The sequence below is a fragment of the Castor canadensis genome, chromosome 3, assembly GCF_047511655.1.
Source record: "Castor canadensis chromosome 3, mCasCan1.hap1v2, whole genome shotgun sequence".
In the NCBI taxonomy this organism is placed as follows: domain Eukaryota; kingdom Metazoa; phylum Chordata; class Mammalia; order Rodentia; family Castoridae; genus Castor; species Castor canadensis.
In genome coordinates this window covers 8,005,669-8,027,759 of record NC_133388.1, presented here as the reverse complement: position 1 = coordinate 8,027,759, position 22,091 = coordinate 8,005,669, and the positions used below count along the sequence as shown (strand labels likewise).

General features: G+C 44.5%; 3 protein-coding genes across 11 annotated transcripts in view; 2 read left to right on the top strand and 1 right to left on the bottom strand.

Moving 5' to 3' along the window:
• Znf839 (zinc finger protein 839) overlaps positions 1-9,658 on the top strand; it is a 28,648-nt gene extending 18,990 nt beyond the window's left edge. For both annotated transcript variants that reach the window (XM_074067124.1, XM_020178840.2), the window contains one exon: positions 740-9,658. In XM_074067124.1, coding sequence (XP_073923225.1) covers positions 740-1,638 — 899 coding nt within the window. In that variant the 3' untranslated portion in view covers positions 1,639-9,658. The remainder of the gene's footprint in view (positions 1-739) is intronic.
• Positions 4,960-19,050, bottom strand: Cinp (cyclin dependent kinase 2 interacting protein). 4 transcript variants are annotated; one of them, XR_012445999.1, is made up of 7 exons: positions 18,974-19,050; positions 16,993-17,161; positions 13,886-14,015; positions 10,435-10,564; positions 8,816-9,658; positions 7,005-7,077; positions 4,960-6,904 (listed from the first exon to the last, which is right to left on the bottom strand). XR_012445999.1 is itself a non-coding variant. In XM_020178841.2 (5 exons), the coding sequence occupies exons 1-5, from the start codon at positions 18,978-18,980 to the stop codon at positions 9,456-9,458; spliced, it is 639 nt and encodes a 212-aa protein (XP_020034430.2). In that variant the 5' UTR covers positions 18,981-19,050; the 3' UTR covers positions 8,789-9,455. The 4 variants fall into 4 exon arrangements, 2 of the variants coding, with proteins under 2 accessions (XP_020034430.2, XP_073923226.1); XR_012445998.1 differs by having other exon boundaries at positions 4,960-7,077; XM_020178841.2 differs by lacking the exons at positions 4,960-6,904; positions 7,005-7,077 and having other exon boundaries at positions 8,789-9,658.
• An 8-nt stretch (positions 19,051-19,058) lies between these two features.
• Positions 19,059-22,091, top strand: part of Tecpr2 (tectonin beta-propeller repeat containing 2) — an 85,765-nt gene continuing 82,732 nt past the window's right edge. For 4 of the 5 annotated variants that reach the window (XM_074067121.1, XM_074067123.1, XM_074067122.1 and 1 more), the window contains exon 1: positions 19,059-19,236. The gene's annotated coding sequence lies outside the window, so the exon portion shown is untranslated. Of the gene's footprint in view, positions 19,237-19,408; positions 19,899-22,091 lie in introns of those variants that run through there. The other variant, XM_074067120.1, reaches the window with a different exon arrangement.

Genomic DNA, 22,091 nt, shown 5'->3' with positions numbered 1-22,091 from the left:
TGTAAGTTCTTATCAGGACCTTTGATTTCCTTGCCTGATCCTAAGGTCTCAAACTGGAAGAGGCAATCTCCATTTTAGGACTTACTGCCGAGTTCTGCCATAGGGAAAGGAAGTGTGCTCTGTGGGAACATGAACTCTCAACAGTTTGGAACACAGGCCCCTTGCTGAGCTAGTCTTCTTCCTCTTTCAGCTTCTTCCATACTTGGAAGCTAAGTGTTCCGTCCTACAGTTCAGTTGCTTTTAGCCAACAGTTCTAAATGTCTGTGTGTGTCCTGCACTGTCCTTGTCCCAGGTGCACATGACTTGGGGCTGAGCAAGAGGATCCCTTGCCCTCAGGGTGCTGACCTCTAGGACATGACCTGCTCTTGCTGGGGCACCTGGGGAAGTTCTTTTGAAGTGCAGGGCCCAGGATTCCAGGCCCTAGGTGTGGGGTGGGCTTGAAGGTGAGTGTTTTGAGTCACCTCTCAGGTGACTCCCTACTCACCCTTGGTGTGGGACCACTGGTTATCCATTCAGTGTTGAAATGAAATCACACTGGTAAACGCTTGGAACATATGTTTAGAACAAAATCTGCCTCTGGGAATAGATAGTAGGGACTAATGCAAAAAAAAAAAAATTGGCTGCCAATCCCAGGTAGCAAGGAGAGTTGGTGCTGTAATGGTTTTTGTAAGAAAGTTCATTTGGATCAGCTCATTTGAGTTGATGAGTGTGGTGACTAGTGTCTTTCCTAACTACTCAGGTTTTGCCCCTCCTGCCCATGGGAACACCTCTCCCTGCTTGGAAGGAAGCCCAGGGATGCCGGTTTCTGATAGTGACCAAAGTGAAAGCGCGTTACCTGCAGGCCGGCAGCTTGTGGTGGCAGCGTTTGCTGACTTTGAAGCCAGAAGTGGGTCTCCATGCCCTGCTCTCCTGTCTCGGGATGTCAGTGGGCCAGCTCTTTACTCTCACTTAGGGGAACCTGGGGGGCTGCCTTCAGCCCAGGTGTCAGAGTTCCCTGGAGAGGATGTTTTGGAACACACTGTAGACCAGGGTGCCAGGGACAGCCAGCAAAACCCAGGGATCTGTGACACCCTTTCATCAGGTGGAGAAGTGAAATCCTCACTGCTTGCTGGTTCTGGAAATACAGAGGCAGGGGACCTCAAGGAGACAAGTGATTCCCACCTGAATGACCTGCAGGCCACAGCCCCTCTGCTAGAGGACATTTTGCCCATGGATATCGTGCAGGTAGACTGTGCCTCCAGGACTAGGTCCGAGCCAGGGCCTCATCCTGGCCAGGATGGATCACTGTCAACTAAAAGGTGCCTTGGAAGCCAAGCCGGGGACCTAAACCATCCCTGCAGGATGGAGGTGCACATTAGCCAGAGGGACCTGGAGAGCGTGGCTGCTGTAGGGGAAGCACTGGCTTTTGAAATTACCAGTGGATGCCAGGAGGTGTTGTCTCAGGGACAGGAGCAGATTCTTATTCAGACTTCTGGTGGGCTTCTCTTGTCCCATCCAGGTACCATAGTGCCTCGGGAGGAGGACATTGTCATAGTGACCGATGCAGAAGGGACTGCCATGAGGATTGGCCCACCAGAGGGGGTTCCCCTTGGAACGGTGGAGACGTTCCTCACTATGGAGGCCGAGCCCGCTCAGTGACAAGGAGTCAGAACCTCAATCCTAGATTCGTATGTATTTTATCCTAAGAAGGTCTATTTCAGGCAGTGTATATTTTTCTAATGTGAATACTGACACAAGTGAGCCTTTTATTTATAAAGAATAATCTCTGTCACTCTACTCTCTATCTTTCTAAAGAGCTCATTCACGATAGTGGGTTTTTGTATTATTTTTTGGTTTTTGTTTTGGTGGGACTGGGGTTTGTACTCAGGGCTTCATGGGCTTCATGCTTGAGAAGCAGGTGCTCTACACCTTGAGGCACTCCTCCAGTCCATTTTGCTCTGGTTATCTTGGAGATGGGGTCTTGTGAACTATTTGCCAGGCTGGCCTTGACCAATGAGCCTTCTGATCTTAGCCTCCCACATAGCTAGAATTACAGGTCAAGCCACCAGCATCCAACTGTTTTTTGGTTTTCTGAGAAGTCTCACTGTTGCCCAGGCTGGCCTCTAACTTATGACCCTCCTGCCTCAGCCTCCCAAGTGCTGGGACTACAGGTGTGTACCAATAGCAGATATGTCACTTGATGGCAGACCCCTCTTATATATCGAACTCTGAGGAGGGTTTGGGGTCTTACAATAGTAAATAATAGTAAGTATTACTACAATATTACTTACAATAGTAAGTAATAGTGTACAATCACTACACTATTACTTGTTTATCAGTCCTGCTCCTATTTCCAAAAACGATGTCCCCCTCTCTCCAGGTGATATGCCACTTCTTCATCAGACTTGGGCTCAGTTAGAAAAAGTAAAAAGCTATCCATTCTGGATAGTATTTTATTGAGAAGTAGGAAAGTCATTTCTACTTGCTTTTTATTTAGAGATAGGGTCTCACTATGTAGCGCAGTCTGGCCTTGAACTCGACATTCCCATCTCCATCTCTCAAGTGCTAGAATCTCCTTGCATTTTATAGATAAGGAAAGTGAGGCATAAATGATAAATTTACTGGGGAGCTAGAACTCAGGCAGAAGCCCAGGACTTTGACGTCCCACTCGTAAAGTCACTTCTTAGGATCTCTTTTTTTGGGGACATTTTCCTTGGCTATGTTTTAGAAGGGGAAGGTCACTTGTCCACAGTAGATGAGAGCTTTTAGAGAGCAGCTGTTCTTTGCTTCCACCTGGCACACTGGCAGGAGAGACCCCAGTGAAGAAGACAGTACTTGGAGACAGAGCTGGGGATCATGGGTTGCATCTCACCCAGTGCTGTGCTCCCTGTGTGGCCTGCTGTGTCCTACTGCCCTGCTGCCCTGTCAGTGTCTGGTAGACATTTCCTGTTTTCTCACCAGATCTCAGAGCAGGGTTCATTAGGGACAGATGGATAGGTTACTTAGCAGGACAGGAGCAGCCAAGAGCTGAGCAAATTACAGCAGGTGAGGAGGCTGGCTAGTGGAGCAGATTGTGGTTGTGTCCTGTGGACTCAGGGCCACTTCTTAAAGCCCAGTGTCTCCTGAAAACACCACGAGATCCCCCCGGGATCCTGGGGTTGTGTACAGAGCCTCCTCCTTGAGGATGGTTCATAATTCCATTGAGCAACTAACACAACTGGCCCATCAAATTCAACCTTGGTCTGACCAGACCCTGTTAAATCTGTGCTTGTTTTCTATTTATAGAACATTACTCTATAGAATGGCCCAATGTGTCTTAATTTCACCATCATGTATGTGCTGCTATGAGTGAGTAGTGTATTTACTTTTCTCATTGCTGTGACCAAATATCTGAAAGAAACAACTTAAAGGAGGAAAGATTTATTTTGGCTCATTGTTTGAGAGGTTTAGTCCATAGGGGCTGGCTACATTGTTTCTGAGCCCTTGGTGAGGCAGAGCATCATGGCAGCAGAAGAGTGTGGTGGAAGAGCGTCTTCACTTCATGGTAGATAGGAAGCAGAGATAAGATACCCACCAAGACCCTACTTCCTTCAGTTAGGTTCACCTCCTGAAGTTTCCAGAACTTCCCAAAATGGTGTCACTAGCTGGGACCAAGCCCACAATACATGAAACTTTTGGGGGGGACATTTCATATCTAAACATTAATGTAAAGTAAGAAAAAAAATTTGCTGTACAGAGTCAAAAGCACAGGAGGCTCTGATAGCAGGACACTGTTCATTGGTGTCAAGCACTGTCCAGCGCTTGTGCATGCTGGGCACAGAACAGACAGCAGGACGCATGGGCCCTGCTCTAAGGAGCTTTGTGCCTCACCTGCAAGATTAGTCAAGTCTGCAGAGTTCCCGAATATAGAGGCAGCTCTGTGGCACAGCTTCTGCACACAGCTTCTGTATTACAATATTCTGCTAATGGGCAAAAACCTCATTTCATATAAAATAAACAAATGGAAAATTTTTCTCTACATACTACTTACAATATACATATATATATATGTGCATGCTTAAATATACATATATTTGTCTCTATATATATTTGTTGTTGTTGGCACTGGGACTTGAACTCAGATCCTCATGCTTGCTAGGCAGGTGCTCTAGTGCTCTTACAACTTGAGCCACTCTGTCAGCCCTTTTTTGTAATGGTTTTTTTTTAAGATAGGTTCTCAAGAACTATTTACCCAGGGCCAGCTTCGAACTGCAATCCTCCTGATCTCTGTGTTCTGAGTAGCTAGGATTATAGGCATGAGCCACTGGTGACCAACTAATATTTTTTGAAACAGGGTTTTACTATGTAGCCCAGGCTGGCTTTGAACTTGAAATCCTCATGCCTCAGCTACCCCAGTGCTAGGGTTACATGTGAGTACTACCATACCAGGCTCACTTATAATTTAGAAGCAGGAGCAAAGAGGCATAGTGCCTGGGGACAAGTGCCACTTAAATTACACTGGTCATTCATTGGGGTGGCTGGTGTGGGGCCTCAGTGAGGACTTGTGTTGCAGAATTTATTATGGTGCCTGGTACTTTGTCTCCATGCACTCATTGTTAATTATTAGTAAATGTGATGGGGAAAAAAAATCCCTTTTTTATATCCCTTGGAAGGCATGATAGGCCCCTGCAGCTGTACCCCATGTAGGCACCTAACAGGGCCTGGGAGTTGGGAGAGCTAAGCCAGCAGGAGCAAAAGAGCATAGGGAGAATTCATCTTTAATGCCACTTTAGGCATTTTTTTCAAAAAAAAAATGTAAGTTTTATCTAATGAATTATATGCACATATTTTAAAATGTCAAGTAATATTAAGGGTCTATGGTGAACAACAGTGGTCCCGGCCTCAGCCCTCATTTCTCCTTAGCTCCTCTCACCTGAGGCAACCACTATCCTCCTTTGAAGTCATTTACCTCCATGTTTCTGAATTACATCTACATTGCTGTTTTCTTTTTCTTTTTCTTTTTTTTTTTTTTTGTGGTTCTGGGGGCTTGAACTCAGGTCCTACACCTTCAGCCACTCTACCAGCCCTTTTTGTGTTATGTATTTTCAAGATAGGGTCTTGCAAACTATTTCCTCTGCCTGGCTTTGAACCTCGATCCTCCTGATATCTGCCTCCTGAGTAGCTAGGATTACAGGCCTGAGCCCCTGGTGCCAGCTACATTGCTGTTTTCTTGCTTTACCCGTATCAGATATTATTGATGGAGAGATTTGAGGCACGAGAATGAGGCTTGCATGCCTTCCTGACCCTCACTTCTAGTGTAGTTCTATCACAGATTGTCAAGTCCATATTTCCCGCTTATGTCAATATATAAATGCCTTTATCCATATTCTAGGATAACATATTATTATAAGCTTTTGTTTTTCATAGAAATAATTGCAGAAATAATTGCTTTAGGCTTTTTTATTTGCTTAGGTTCCCTCTTTTCTGCTATTTGTTTTTAACAAAATTATATGTGCACATAAAATGTCATTTCTCTAAGACTTATCTTAAACAAAAAAGCAGTCTCTCCAATTTCTCTCCTTATTTATTTTTTTTGGTGGTACTGGGGTTTGAACTCAGGATCTCACACTTGCTAATCAGGTGTTCTGCCTCATGAGGTGTTCTATTGCTTGAGCCACTTGGCCAGCCCTGCTTTCTCTTTTTGAAGTGACCACCCTAGGTCTCTCTCTGCTGTCTCTTTCAGCATTTCTGCTATGGCACTAATAACAGGTTTACATGGTTGCTTCTAGAGTTTCATTTGTAGGCATTATGTACTGACTCGTGGAAGATGAACACACTCATGCTACTCCTACTATCATCACTGCCACCCAGGGGAACACTTCCCTTCCTCCCACCTAATAGGGTATCAGCTGGCAACTTTAATAGGAGGACAGGGATAACAGTGACTTAGATAGGATTTTGTTTCTCTCTCAAGTAAAAGCATGAGCTGGTAAGCATTTAGGAAGTTGGCTCTAGACCCGGGTTGCTTCCTGCCCCCCTAGGATGGCCCTTGTCCCCAGTGTCAAAGATGGCACATCCTCCTCACATGCTTATCCTAGCTCTTAAGAGGAAAGAAGGGCAAGAGAAGCACACACATCTTTTAGGGGCCATGATCCAAAAGCTGCACACAACCTCTGCTTACACTTCAAAAGTCTTAAACCCACTCCAAAACTGGTAGCCATATGCCCGTCTAGGCTGAAATGAAATGAAGAATCAACCTGGAAGGACAAGCCAGGTCTGCCAACCCCCTTCTCCCAACATGTGTGTTTCACATAATGGAGGATCAGTCTGGGCAGACTGCAATGGCTCCCAAGCCAAAGCAGCTTAATACAGCAAAGGCACTGGGTGCTGGTGACACGCCTGCAATCGAGCTACTCAGGAGCAGAGATCAGGAGGATCGCAGTTCAAAGCCAGCTCAGGCAAATAGTTCACAAGACCCTATCTTGAAAAAAACCTTCACAAAAATAGGACTGGTGGAGTGGTTCAAGGTGAAGCCCAGAGTTCAAGCCCTGGTACCACAAAAAAAAAAAAAAAAAAAAAAAAGGCATATGTGCTTCCCATTCATGGAAGTCTGCCAAAGACTGGAAGGAGGGCTCTGCTCACATGGCCAGATGGGGGACACAGTCACTGGGGCAGCCACATCTCAAATACTTCTGGAGACCATGCCAGAGGTGAAGAATGCAATCACATGCTCTTGGAACAACTTAGTGGCCACAGCTAGCCATATGGTCTCACCCAGCCACAGGGAAGCTAGAAGTGCAGGCTTCCATGACCCCAGAAGGCAACAGCAGGCACATTTGATGGGAAGCGTGAAAGACTGCTTAGACTGGCCTGATGAGCATGGTGTTACTGGTTGTGCCACAGGTGGTACACTGTGCTTTTTAGCTATGCATAAGCTTGGTGTTTCCTAGAAATACAAAATATATATTTAAATAAATCAAATATTTATTAATGTAAATATATGAATATATATATCTTTAAGTGGACTTATGAATTAATCTCCGAACCTTTCTCAGTCCTGTTCTGTGTGGGTAGATTTCAAGCTTTCATAGGCCCATTTTTTGGTCAATTTGGCAGGATCTGTGGAGGTAGAGGACATAATTGTGTGTGAGCCATCATTATGCTTAACTTGGAACCATTGCATCATCCTCTTTCATGGTTCCTTTTACACAGAAATTGCTCCTCAGATTCTGGTGGGTTTTTTTTATTTTTTAGCAATTGAACCTAGGGCCTTGGGCATGCTTGGTAAGCACTGTACCTCTGAGCTCTATCTCCAGCCCTTTTAAAATTTTATTTTGAGATCTTACTAAGTTGCCCAGGCTGGCCTCAAACTTGCCATGTAAACTATGCTGGCCTTTAACCTGTAGTCCTGAGTAGCTGGGATCACAGATGCGTGCTCCCATGCCTGGCTCAGGTTCATTATTTTTGTCCATCCTTAGGTCTTTTACTTCTGCTTCTCCTTAGCAGTATAGATCCTTTCCATCAGTTCTCCTGAGCAACATGCTGACAATGTCTGAGGAGCATATCAGCCATGTCCTAGAAGGCCTGTTCACAGTGCCAAATCTTTCAATGTCTCCCCTGAAGAGCATTTATTCTTGAAGTACCCACAAACATGAAACTGGTTGCTGATGGGCCTCATGCCCAGCCCTCTCCCAGACTGGAGGTCAGAGCCTATACTGCTGGTTACAACAGCCCCTACAGGGATGTCTGGCAGGACAGTGGTATTCCTGCCCAGCGCTGCTCATGCTGCATGCAGACTACAAGGCATGGGAAGGTACACTCCTATGATGGTTAGATTTTAATTAATACAACAAAGACAGAGGAAAAGGGAATCCTAAGAAATGCCGCCCTTAAATGCTTTGAGCCTGTCAACTTGTACAGTGAGAAATTCAAGCTCTCTCTCAAAATACATCCCTGTCATAGGCAGTCTTTTTTGTTGCTTTTTGAGACAGGGTCTCACTACATAGCTCAGGCTGGTCTTTTTTTTTTTTATTCATTTATTCATATGTGCATACATTGTTTGGGCCATCTCCCCTCCCCCCACCCAGGCTGGTCTTGAAGTCTCAATTTTTCTACCTCAGCCTTTGGGGTGCTGGGATTATGGGCCTAGCTGTAGTCTTTTATTTTGGGTATACTTTCTTTATTTCTCTGGGAAGCATTTGTTCCTCAGACGCTATAACTTCAGTTTCACAGGTTACGGCACACACTTTGCATACCATTATGTTTCTTAGTTTTTTTTCTTGGGAGCAATGGCAGAATGGAAAACACACACACACACACACACACACACACACACACACAAAGCAAAAAAAAAACCCATTTGTGACACAAATGTGACTTCCGTGAGTGTGTTGTATAAGTTTGTCTTCCCTCTTGGCCCAAAAGTCTCAATAGGAGATTTTATGGCTGATTTGTATTTGAGCTCTTCGTTCTGAGCACAGGACTGAGCACATAGTATATAACTGCTTGGGGAAAAAAAAAAGAATATGAAGAAGACAGAGGTTGGGGCTGTATCTATGATCTAGTAAGACAAATTGGACTAGAAAAAAAGCCAGCCTGGGGACTGCCAGTTATTAGCAAGGACCTTGGACAACTGCATCCCTGACTCTGTTTTCTTGTCTATAAAAAGGAGGGAGCAGGAATTAAAAGTCGTCATCTCCTAGGGTTCTCCAGGGCATAAATTCTATACCGGTAGGCCCTGATTTGAATTAAAATAAAAAATAGTCTTGAAAAAAAATAGTCTTGATAAACTTAGATAAGTAGTGTTAATGATTAAGTATAAAAGCTCAAATGACATAATTAAAAACATTTTACTCACTCTCGCAATGTACACAGTTTCACGGAACGTATACAATTTCAGGGTATAGAACTTTTTACTGGTCTGTTATATCCTCAGCATGCAAGCAGCAGCATTTTTCGTAGTTTTCATTTTTCGTATCAGCCAAACATTATGCAGTTGACTCTAGTATTGTAAACATTAGTTATAGGTACTGAATATATTCTCATATATATGAATATATACACGTCTGGGGACATGGCTTAGTGGTCGAGCACTTGCATAGCATGTGTGAGGGACTGGGTTCCATCACCAGCACCACAAAATAAAAATAAACAAAACAAAAACAAAAATGCTAAATGTAGATAGTTCTAAAGTAAAAAAAATATGAAACTAGGGGTTTTCTACACAAATTAATATGTAAAGTAACTTATGTTACAAAACCCATGTCCCTGAGTTCTATTAAGGAGCTCATGCATTTCACTCAGAGGTGCTAACAACAGCTTTGGGTGTGGTGAGGCACAGGGGGCAAAGCTGCTTCAGTGGCAGGCAGGCCTGGAGAGGCCAAAGGGGCTGCTGAAATCATTCTGGATCACCAGTATGTCCTACCCAGGGGACTGTCCACCTGGGGGTCAGGGAAGAAGCCTGGAGGGTACACCCATGGGCCACCGTGTCTGGGGAGTCACAATGGCCGGTGGCCTGTTTCCAGCAGCATGCTCTCCAGGTGCAGCTTGCTGTCACTCTCTATGTAGGGCTGGTGCAGCCACATGGACAGGTAGCTCAGGATGAGGTTTCGATCCACCGCGTGCGCCAGCTCTGCACCCACGGTGCGCTTCAGGAGGAGCTCCTTCCTGTACATGTTAGAGAGCTGGCAGGAAACCTCGTCTGAAACAGAACAAGTCAACATTAGCAGCATGATGACTCAAGGACGCACCTGATTCAAGACAAGCCACTTTTCAAAGGCTCTTTGTTAAAAACCAGAATGAGCAAAGGCATTGAGATAAAGGAGCAGATGCGTGGCTACACTCCAGCTGGTGCCAATTAGGACTGTTAGCTACATGCTAAGAAGCATGGAGCCACAAAGGAAATTCAGGCTTTCTACTTAACCCTTCAGTGACACACAATGAGGATTAATGAGTCCCCTAAAATTGACCATATTTCAGTAAATATACGACACTAGGTATTTTGCCTTTCCTCCCTTATTTTAAAAAAGAAAAAAAAAAAAAAGAGCAAAGTCTCAAACCAGCATCAAAGAGCTTAGTCTTTCTTCTGAATTAAAACTGAAGGTGATCTTTTAAGAAGTATCTCACAGAGCTTACATAATGAATTTCATATTTCTCAGTAATCATCTCTCAGGTTAGCTGCAATGCTCCCCAATTTATTTTTAAAATTAAAACAAAAACAAAACACTTTTTCCTCAGTAATAAAAAAAAAGTTAAGAGATTTCTGCCTCCGCAGAGGCAGAGAGGGCTGATCATGCCACTTGCATCATGCTCTCTAATTACTTTAGTTTGCTCTGCTGATGACCAGGCAATTACAGCCCAGAAGAAACACTCATTTTTAGGAAGCCACCACCTCCTCTCCAAAGGACCAGATCTAAGTGATGTTAATGCTCTTCTAACTTTTATTCTCCTGCAATCAATTCAGAAAAAGCTACTTACAAAAATGGGTGGTGGGCCACGTGTGAAACAGAGGGGGCTGTTTACTCTCCTCCCCATAATGGTAATTTTCTAATTCACAAATTCCCTTGGTAGTTGAAGACAGCTTCTCCATTTTCACCTGTATTTTAGACTGAAAAGAAATTAATTTGGATATGAAAATACTACTTGAAATCTGTAGTCAGGATTCAATAACTATAAGATTTCAAAGCAAAAGCAAAAAAAAAAAAAAAAAGGTATAGGTCTGTTGAGGCTAAAATTCCAATAACTAAACACCATTATCTCCATGAACAGTAAATTTCCAGAGAGATGGAGGCAGACAGTTGTTATGATTTCATTAATTTAGATTTTTTTGATAATAAGCCCTGGATATTCAATCTTGGAGAAGTGAAAGCTTTGCTGAGCCCCATTTCACTAAGATTCGCAAACATCACTAATGTTTTAGCTCCAAAAACCTGGAGGAATCCCAGGGCAGACACTTGCTGCTTGTATGGAATGAAGGAGAAAAAGCATTCAATGAGCTGTTTCTGACTTTCATTAACTGCCTCGAGTTTGCTGAAGCTCTAGGCTTCAGAAAATTTTATACATTTTCTAATGTGTAAAATGATAATAATGATAGGCAGGCCTGCACACTTCACACAGGAAGGAAGCCATGAGGATGTAGTATGGCAGACTCCCTCCTAAGCCTGTAGCTCTGTCCTCTGCACAGCCACTGGGGAAAAATGCTAACACCATCACCACTGTAACACAGGCAGCAGGGAGTGGTCCAATGCAATGCCTGTTTTCATAGTGGGAGTGAGGAGGTGAGATTTAGTGTTTGTGGAGCTATATGAGAGTCTGTTAAATAAAACAGAAGAAGTGACTAGGATTTCAGACTTAAGTAGCAGAAGTCTATTAAAACCAAATTTCTAACTCCTAGGTATAGTTAATTTTACATGCACAGGGGGAGTAAAAGATATATAAATCATCAAAATCTTAATTCCTTGCACTTGGTCCTTCCAACCACCCTCTGATTACATCTGAAGCGGCATACACTGAATTTAGAGGTTATTAATTTTTAAAGGACTTTAACTCCTCTCAAATCTTTTTTTAGGTTCGATATTTTACTTGGCCCAAGCTCAAGAGATAGGACTCATCATTTCCGTTTTACAGTTGGGAAAACTGCTCAAGGTTGAGGTAGGACAAGGACAAGGCCAGAACTTGATACTGTGCCTTCTGACCCAAGTCCAACAACACCCAGGCCTCTAAGCTTTCCTCTGCATCCCACAGCAGCTCCCTGTTGCCACCTGAAGCAAAGAAAAGTTTACCAAGAACTGGGCACCAGTGTAATTCTAGCTAATCAGGAGGATTAGCCCAGGCAAATAGTTAACTACCCTATCTCAAAAAAATCCATCACACACACCCAAAAAAAAGGGTTGATAGAGTGAGTTCAAACCCCAGCATCAGAAAGAGATGAAAGAAAGGAAGGAAGAGAGAAAGCAGGGGAGAGAGAGAGAAAGGAGGAAGGAAGAGAAAAGAAGGAAGGGAGGTAGGGAAGGGAGGGAGAAAGGGAGGGAGGGAGGGAGGAGGGGAAGGAAGGAAGAGAGGGAGGAAGGAGGGGAAGGAAGGGAGGGAAGGAGGGGAAGGAAGGGAGGGAAGGAGGGAGGAAGAAAGGAAGGAACGGAGGGAGGGAGGGAGGAAGGAAGAAAGGAAGGGAGGAAGGGAGGGAGGGAGAGAGAAAAGCTCAAAAAGATCAGGACAGGAAGAAAAATCCTGGAGCCTGGACCCTATGATAGTCTAGGCCCACACAATTCTGTAGCTCAGCCACCAACAAAAAAGTCACATGAGCATGTGCATCCCTGACCTGACAACACAAGCAGCAGGCCACACTCTCACTTCAACACTGATAGTATAGCAACAGGGGTGAATCAAACCCCAAGGTCAGATTTATAGAAGACACTTAAAGCCAGCTCTGGGAAGCCATTACTGAAAGGCTGAGGGGAACCAGAAATAGCATTCATATCCTTACAACTTCGACTTCTGATTTTGAACACTGAGTGAGAACTATTTCCAAAGCAGCTTAAAATAGATTTAGTTCACTGGAGTAGGGAACCTCTAACCTGACAGCTGGCATGTGGATCTTGGTTTCTTATAGGATTCTCCTATCAAGGAACCTGGGCTCCTTGGAGAAATGTCTGGTTCTAGAACTAAGGCAGAAAATACAAAAATGAGCCTGGAACATCTTTCAATGCCAGACAGTAAGCCAGTGTTCAAAAAAACAAATCCAGAACTTCACCACAATACTTCAAAGGGACATAGGAGTGGGAGAAGTGGCCCAAACAATGTATGTACATATGAATAAATGAATAAAGAAAAAAAGGGACATAGGAGCCAAGTAAACTCCCAATTGCCAAAGAAGGAACAACTTGAGTAAGAAAGTAGATTTTGGACTAGGAGTGTGGCTCAAGTGGTAGAGAGCTTGCCTAGCAAGTGTGAGGCCCTGAGTTCAATTCCCAGTACCACAGGAGGAAAAAAACAAAAGGAAGAAAATAGATTTGGATTATAATCCAAAGTCTAAAATAAATATCTTTAAGTACAGACTGATGTAAATAAATGAGTAGCTAACAAATGAAACAAATCTCCCATGCAGAAGAAGTCCAACTAATTTATGTATACACTGCCCTTGGAAGGCTTTTATATTTTTAAGGTTTTTTTTTTTTTTTTTTTAATGTAGCACTGGAGGTTGAACTCAGGGCCTCATGCTTGCAAGGCAGATGCAGGCTTTTACATTTTTTACTGGCCAAAAAAAGGCAAAAGAAGAGCAAGGACTGGCAGAGTGGCACAAGTGGTAGAGCGCCTGCCTAGTAAGCAGGAGGCCCTGAGTTCAAACCCCAGTACAATACACGTTAAGAAAATAAGAGTATTTTGTGACACATGAAAATTATATGCAACTCAAATTTCAATGACCATAAATAGAGTTTTAAAGGACCAGTTCCATATCTATTTGCTTATGTATTGTCTATGGCTGCTTGAGCCCTACCTAGTAGTGTTGAGGACTTCTAACAGAGATGATCTGGCCCACAAAGCCTAAAATATTTACTCTGTGGATGCTCTCAGTGAATGAAACTGTGGGGACAACGCAAGGACAGGAAGAGTGAGTGTCTAGGACAGAATCTTGGAAGCATCAAGATTTGTGGGATGGGAGCCAGGCTTGGTTCAAGCTATAATCCCAGCACTAAGAGGGTGAGGCAGGAGGATCGAGAGCTTGAGGTCAGGCTGAGCTACACAGTGAGACCCTGTCTTTAAAAAAAAAGAAAAGATTTGTGGGATAGTTGGAGGAAGAGAGCATCAGAGGAGCCTGAGGAGGAAAGGGTCTCCAGTAGTTTTGAATGCCTCAGATGGTTAAGCAAACCCCAAATAGGCCCACTAGATTCAGTGACAGTGACCACAGGTAGTCAGCATCTCTAGGTCTTACCAAACCATCCAAGGTGGCCTGAAGTTCCTCACATAGTGTCTCAAGTTCTGTGTCATATTCTGGGTATGTCTTTTCGTCATTTTCATTGGAAGCTGGCCTGTTGTTCTCTAATTCTATCTTGTCTTTACTCCTGGATAAAAATAGAAGATAATAGGTATAAATTATACCCCTGAAACTCACCTTATGCTGAGCATGAGGGTACACCCCTGTAATCCCAGCACTTGGGAGGCTAAAGTAGGAGGATCACAAGTTCAAGGTCAGCCTGGGCTACACAGCAAGACCCTGTCTCAACCAGGCCTTGGTGGCTCATGCCTGTAATCTTAGCTACTCAGGAGGTAGAGAACAGGAGGACTGGTGGTGTGGCTCAAGGTGTAGACTCTTGAGTTCAAACCCTAGTACTGAAAAAAAAAAAAAGATCCTGTCTCAAAAATCAAAACAAAAACAAAAGCCACCACCCAGTTGAGTGCTGTTGGTTCACACCTATAATCCTAGCTACTCAGGAGGCAGAGATCAGGAGGATTGAGGTTTGAAGCCAGCCCAGGCAAGTAGTTCATGAGACCCTATCTTGAAAAACCCTTCACACACACATACACACACACACACACACACACACACACACAAAACATGGCTGGATTGAGTGGCTCAAGTGGTAAAGGGTCTGCTTAGCAAGTGTGGGACCCAGAGTTCAAACCCTAGGACTGCTCCCAAAACCCAAAAAAACAAAAACAAAACCAAAAAAAGCCACCCTCCAAAACAAACAAATAAAAAAACTTCACCTCATTTTTGGTATAATAAATCCTAGAAAACTCACTATCTACATAATATGCCAGACATCTTTTTGTATAAGCATTGCTGTTTCCTGTCATTATAATACAAATTTAGTTATTATTGGCAGTACTTGGATATGAATTCAGGGCCTCACACTGGCTAGGCAGGTGCTCTACCACTTGAGCCTCACCCCCAGCACTTTTTGCTTTAGTCCTTTTTCAGGTAGGATCTCATGTTTTTCACACAATCCTCCCCGAGCAGGGATTACAGGCATGCTCGTTTGTCGAAATGGAGGGGAGGGTCTCACTAACTTTTTGGTTGGCCTCAAACTGCCATCATCCTGATCTCCACCTCCCAAGAAGCTGAGATTACAGACATAAGCTACCATGCCTGGTTTCAGTTATTATTTACATATACGAGGAATATGTCCATTGGTCACTCAATTTCTCTTTCTGTCTCTCCCTTTTCCTCCTTCTTTTTGTCATACTAGAGATTGAATCTAAGCATGCTAGGGAAGTACTGTATTGCTGAGCTATATCCCTAGCACTGGTCACTCAATTTTGCACTAGAATTAGTCAAATTCAGCTGTGTGGCATCCTTGGAGTAGGGTTCAGTGCTGGTTGCACAAAGATAAATAAGAGTCATTTCCTCAGAGTTCAGAATTTGTGAATATGTTTTTTTAAACTGAAGGCTGTGACCCATATGGCTTTGGTATTAAAGGCTTGGTCCCCAGCCCATAGTGCTATTGGGAGGGGGTGGAACCTTTAAGAGGTGGGCAATGGGAAGGTTTCTGGTCATTTGGGGGCATGCTCTTGGAGGGACTTTGGAATCCTGGCCTCTACTCTTCCTGTTTTTGGTCCTGGCCAGCAGGTGAATGGACTTCCTTAGCCCTGAGCTACCACTAGGATGGGCTGCCTTGCCGTAGGCCCAGAGGCAACAGGGCCAATTGACTATGGACATAAAAACCTTCCTTTTTTGCTTTTTTTTTTTTTTTTCCTTGTGTACTGAGGATTGAACACAGGGAGCTACGTCTCCAGCCCAAACCTTTTTATGTATTTTTTCAAGCAAGGAGCAACTGAATGATCCAGCCCAAACCTTTTTAAACCTCTTTTTAAGTTGGTTTATCTCAAGTGTTTGTCACAGTAGCAGAAAGCTAATACATTCATGGCTCATGAAACTAATCTAGTGGGGTCAAAAAAAATTAAACTTGAAAATATCAGAGCTGTGAGCCAGTGGCTCATGCCTATAATCTTAGCTACTCAGGAGGCAGAGATCAGGAGAATCATGGCTCAAAGCCAGCTGGAGCAAATAGTTCTCAAGACTCTATCTCAAAGAATACATCACAAAAAAGGGCTGGTGTATAGCTCAGGATATAGGCCCTGAGTTCAAGCCCCAGTACCATAAAAGAAAGAAAGAAAAGAAAATATCAGCAAGAGTTGTTTCACAGAACTTGCTGAGCAGACTCTCACCAAATAAAGGCTGAAAACACATGGTGTGTTTGGGTGAGTCCACTAAAGAGCAGGCTGGTAAAAAACGGGATGAAGCCAACCAGTTAAGACACTGCCAGTAGACAGAGGCAAACTAAAGGATATTTACGTGTTTTAATTGTCACTTTGAGAAATTAAAAAAATGTATATATAGGAAAATGCAAAAAACAATAAAGCAAAGCCTCCAACTTCTAATAGTTTTTCATGATTCCTTTGTCTTTTATAAAGAAATAAAATGAATTGGATGCAGTGTGGTGCACCTGTAGTTTCAGCTACTTGGGAGGCTGAGGCAGGAGGATCACTTGTGCATGGGAGTTTGAGACTAGTCTAAACAACAATAGAGACATGCTGTCTTAAAAAATAAATAAGTTGGGCTTGGTGGCTTACGCCTATAATCTCAGAAATTTTTGGTCAGAGATTGGGAGGATTGTGGTTCAAGGACAGCCAAGGCAAAAAATCAGTGAAAGCTCCATCTCAACAAGACAATATTGTTGGTGTGCACCAGTATGAGCATGAAGTCCCATTTACCCACCACTCAGCATCCATTCTTTCCAGAAGATTCCAGTATCATGGATTGAGTCTGCATCCTTCCAATTTGCTTTTATTATTCTATATACAGATGTAACCACAAACAATATGCAATGTACATTTTGTACTATACACAACATACATATATGTGTATACTGTGCACACAGTTCATACTTACATGTATCATTTTACCATCTTTTTCCTTAATATTGTCTTTATATACTTATTCATGTCCATAAACTGTCACCTTAAAAGACTCCCATGACTCTTCTGTCCCTCATTAGGAGTGAAAGCTCAGGGTATACAGATTCTGTGCATACTTACAGTAAGCTGATTTTCAGATTCGCAATGCTGCTTGCAGTAGTAAAACCTGCATCACTGAGGCATTCCCATTTCAGGATTAAATTATGCCAGTCAGCTGCATTGTCCTTAATTTTTCTTGCACTGACAGACAAGACAGGTTTTCTGGGTGTTGCAATTCCAAGAGTTTTTGCTTATAGGAACAAGAGAAATATAATTATTATGGAAAATTTGACCATGGTTGGAGGGCAAATGCTTTTTTAACCTTCAACTGTCAAATTATCTGAAATGCAACATCAGCTGGACATATAAATGTCAAAGAAACTAAGAAGTCTATCCCAGCTTCATGGCTCCATAAGTTTTTACCTTAAGCACTTAGACTACATTTTTTTTTTAATTTTTGGTGGGATTGGGGTTTGAACTCAGGGCTTTGTACTTGCAAAGGAGGTGCTCTACAGCTTGAGCCGTACCTCCAGTCCACTCTGCTCTAGTTATTTTGGAGATGGGGGTCTCATTAACTATTTGTCTGGGCTGGCCTTCAACTGCAATACTCCTGATCTCAGCTTTCCAAATAGCTAGGATTACAGGCATGAGCCCCCAGCACACAGTAACAGTCACTACTTTTAAAGGCTGGCAATAAGGTACAGCTGTGACTTTCTGCTAAAATTCTTCAGTGACCCCCATTACTTACCCTGCAGGATAATCGAGCGTGTCTCTTTTGTACGCCCATTACCTAGTGTTAGGCACTTTGATACCTTAAATTCGTTCAGAGCTTTGTGGCTCCTGAGAACTCACTGTACTAAGATGCTGAGAAAGAGGGATACAGAGGCACAGAGGTGACCGAGAACAGGCTGCCACTGACCTGTTTGAGCTCAGGAGGAAATCCAAACTCCTCCTGGCTACTCAATGCTTACCTCACTCCCCACCCAGTTAGAATGAAGTACTGGCAGTCATTGAGGGGGCCTTTGCACATGCAGCACTCCTGCTAGAAAGCTTCTTCCTTCCTCAGGCTAGCGCTGCCCACCCAACAAGACTCACCCAGATCCCACTGCCTCTGAGAAGCAAACCCTAGACCACCAAGGGTGGACTCAGCTGTTTGTCTTTCCCAGCCCTCCTGTGTCCCTCCTTTCTTTACTCAGAACCCTACAAAAGCTTCTTGAAGTGGGCTTGAGGAGCCCAGGGCACACAACAGCCGTATACTTTAGAGGCTAAACTCTGAAGACCAAGATGCCTAGCTCTTGAAACCCAGCTCTGCCAGCTATGAGATCTGGACATTAGTTAACTTCCTGGAGCCTCAATGTTCTTATCTGTAAAGTGGGAATGGAAATAATATCTGCTTCATAGGATTGTTAAGAGTAGATAAATGTATGTGGAGTTGTGAGTGCTGGGCACATAGCAAACATCCAGTCTACTTCCTGATGTCAGGGCCTCAAGTACATAAGACTGCCCACCCCTGCTCCAGCATCGTCTCTCCTACTTGCTCTCTATGCTTCACTGTTGGTTTCTACAGTCCTGACTGACTTAGAATGTGTTTGCTGTCAGTCCTCACCTCTATCTAGAATATCTTTCAGGGCTCAGCTTTTAAATATAATGATTTCTCATTCATTCTTTACTTAAACAACTAGCAAATGTTTGCTGACTGCCTACAATGTCAGGTACCAGGGAAAAAGTAGCTGAATGAGATAGACCAGGACTGTTTCCATGGAACTTACTTTTCATAGCAGAGGAAGATAGTAAACAACTAATTTATAATGGCGATCATTATCATCTGAGTGTCAGACCCACTGCTACTCCTTTGCATACATCATCCCACTCAGCTGTCACTCCACATGTGACTGACTGGTTTCCGGGCAGGATGCTGAGCCTGCACGGAGCCAGCGGACTGCGCTGGGGTCCGGCACGACCCCCATTTAACCTGGGGAGTTCCGAGATTCTGGCCCAGCCCGCAGCCCAGCTATAACAACCGCAGCCTCTAGGCCCAGATGCATTCAACACTCTCACGCACCTTCCATGAGGTCGGCAGATATCCCAGGAAGGAGATTCGAAGCCCCGCCCACAGCCGCCGGAAGCAACGTCACTTCCGCCCCCGCCCCGCCCGCTGACACTTGTGGCTGTGCCGCTCTAGCCCCCGGCGGAGTCAAGCTGCTACTCGCGGGGCCTGTACCCGTTGCCCAGGGAACGGACTCCCGGCAGCCCCCGCGGCCCGAAATCCATCCCGCCTCCTCCGGCCCGGCGGGGCCGACGAGTCCGGAGGGGCTGCCGCGGGAGGTGAGTCCGGCGACGCCGCGGGCGGCCCCGACGTCCCCGACGCCCGGCCCTGCGCCCTCCCCTCAGCGGCTCCCGGGGCCACCCTTCCCTCACCTCAGCCCCTCACGATGTCCACTGCCCTGCTCGCCACCTTACCCTCGCCCGCCGTCTCGCCCTCGCAGAATAGCGGGGACCAAATGCCACAGCACACGAAGTGCCTGGCAGAAGCCCGCGGTCCGTGGAGGGGACCAGGCGTCACCGAGTCCTCGGACGCCACCTCCGGGCTCGCCGCTGAGCACCCCGGGTCCCCTCACTCCTCCCCTCCTCCTGCCCCACCCTTGCATCCCTCTGAGAGTCCCGGGCTCCTCAGCCATGTCATTGACGTGGCGTTCTGTCCCGCGACCCTCAGCCCTGTCCCTACACCCGCCCGCCAGCATGCCTTGACACCCAGTAAGTGTTCAGTAAAGGGATAAGCCGAGTGACCCCTCTCTCGATCCTTATTATAAAGGCCTTGGAGGCAGAATGGACAGTGAGGATTAAAGAATGGAGTCAGACCTGGAATCAGGTCTGGGGCAAGTGCCATCACTTCTAATAGGCTTCAGTTTCATTATCAGAAAAATGCAGGTGATGACAACTTCTGCCTCGGGGATGAGAGAGGACTAAATGGGTCAGTGCAGATACAGGTAAACCCATTGCCAGGCTCAGTAATCCCAATAAAGGTTGGCCCTGCTCTTCCTCCAGTTCTCTGCCCTGATCTTTTGTCTTCCTCCCATTCTTGCCATCATTTGGGGATTTTATTGTTTTGTTGCTTCTGTTCACTTGTTGGCAGAACGCTGGGCACTAGCCTGAGTGCACCAAAAGTCATCCAGGGAGTGATCAGTTGCACTTGGGGTTGACTTTTCCCCCCTTGTAGTCAAGGTCTTAGAAACTTTAAGGAAGGGAGTTCTGGGAAATCCCCAAGCCCAGATCATGGGGATGGACAGAATCTGAAAATGAAGCTGTTGTAGCCTCTGTCACCTGTGAGCCCTGGTCTTCTAAGCTGCAAGACTTTTTGTACTTAAAATGCACGTTAATACACCTCCAACCTTTTTATAACCTGACTTCACATCCCCTGTTTATTCATTTAGTGACCATTTTGGGTCCATTGTATGCCAGCTACTGTGCTAGGCTCTAGAAATGCTGTGGTTTAACCTACAGAATCAGTCTCTGTCCTGAGGGAGTTGAGTTGTAGTCTGATCTTTCAAACATTTGATCTTTCAAACCTGAGAGTCCTGTAGAGGGGATGCTCCACTTGAATTTTCAGGACTGGCTGGAAACCAGTAGTGGGGAAGGTGGCATAAGGATAGCCTTCTGCAGGAGTGATAGGGTCTCATGGAACTATTTGCCTGGGTTGGCTTGGAACTGTGATCTTCCTGATCTGTGCCTCAGTAGCTAGGATTACTCCACAAGTGCCCAGCATCCACATTGTCTTTTTCAATGGACCTCTGACTCTACTGGATTTGTTTTCAGTTTTTCTGAGAGAAGTTATGCTTCAGGTTTGAGGAAGCTCTTATTTCATATTAGCTTCCATATAATTTGAGCAAAATGGCTACTGAAAGTGGTAAAAGGAAGGAAATAGGCATCAGGCAGAACAACTGACTGGACTTGGAATGATTAACAAATCAGGAACCAGTTGTATGCATACGAAAACAGGCCTTGGTGTGGAGCATGGAGAGATTTCTAAGTATAGTGACCCCCAGGGAGATTGGTAGAATCAGGAGGCAGTAGCTGGCAGCTTTGTGAGTTGTGAAGGTAGAAGTATCCCACTTCTTGGAGATATTGGAGAGAATCCTTAAACCATTAGTGTTCTCAGAGCCCTGCAACATGGCATCACTGCATCAAGTGGATGATTGATACTACTAGCTCTAGGTTTCCTATTAGCTCTAGTTTTGTAAAACTACGGAGGTAGCAGCTGGGTGGTACTAGTCAGTAGTGAAGGCTAGCTTCTACCTTTCATGTTAATGAGATTGAAGAAAATTGGAGTGTTGTTTTGTATTTTCATGGCCAAAGAAGCATTGTTTTAAAAAAGTGGATGCTGAGGATGTATCTTAGTGGTGGTTTGTCTAGCATGAAAAAGGCCCTGTATTTGATCCCCAGCACCTTAAAAAAAAATGGCTTGAATATATTCTTTTGCGGTGAGACTCACAGTTAACATTTTATTTATCCAGTCTTTAAATCTTTATTGAGCATCTACTCTATGCCAAACAAATGTTAGGTACAAGGGATTGCATTGGTAATCAAGATAGATAAGATAAAGAAGAGTTCCTTACCTTCTCAGGGAAGAGCTTGTGGAGGAAATAAAGTGAGGATTATGGAGGGAAGAGGGAACTCTAGGTACTGAGAAGGACTTTCTATCATGTTATTTATATGCTGAGACCCTGGATTAAGAAAAGGCCACATCTATAGACTGAATCATTCTGAGTGGAGGAGATAGTCACAAAGCCTGAGTGGGGAAGAGAGGTCCTTGGTGCTAGTGCTTGGAGAACAAGTGGAGAGGTGGAGATGCCCTGGGGAAGTGGGGAAGGTTAGACCACAGACAGTAAGGTATTTGGTTGTTACTGTTTGAGAACTGGGGGAACAGTTGGAGATTTTGAGTACCATAGATGCTATGGTGTGATTTCTCCATGAGCAAGTTGGTTTTTTGTTTGTTTCGTTTTGGTAACAGCTTTAGGAAATAACTCACAAAACACAACATTCACCTACTTAGAATGTAAAACTCATTGGTTTTTAGCATATTCATAGTTATGTAACCAACACTACAGTCATTTTCACAACTTTTATGTTGCGGGGGAGGGGAGGTTGAGCGTTTTTCAGACAGGGTCTTGCTATGCTGCCCA

Bases quoted from the DNA above. Each gene is read 5' to 3' on its own strand.
- Cinp (XM_020178841.2), bottom strand. The intron at 10,565-13,885 runs GTAAGACCTAGA...ATTTCTTTTCAG, and splicing joins AGGCCACCTTGGATGGTTTG to TCTAAAATACAGGTGAAAAT. The intron at 9,659-10,434 runs GTAAGTAGCTTT...GTTCTGTTTCAG, and splicing joins GTGGCCCACCACCCATTTTT to ACGAGGTTTCCTGCCAGCTC.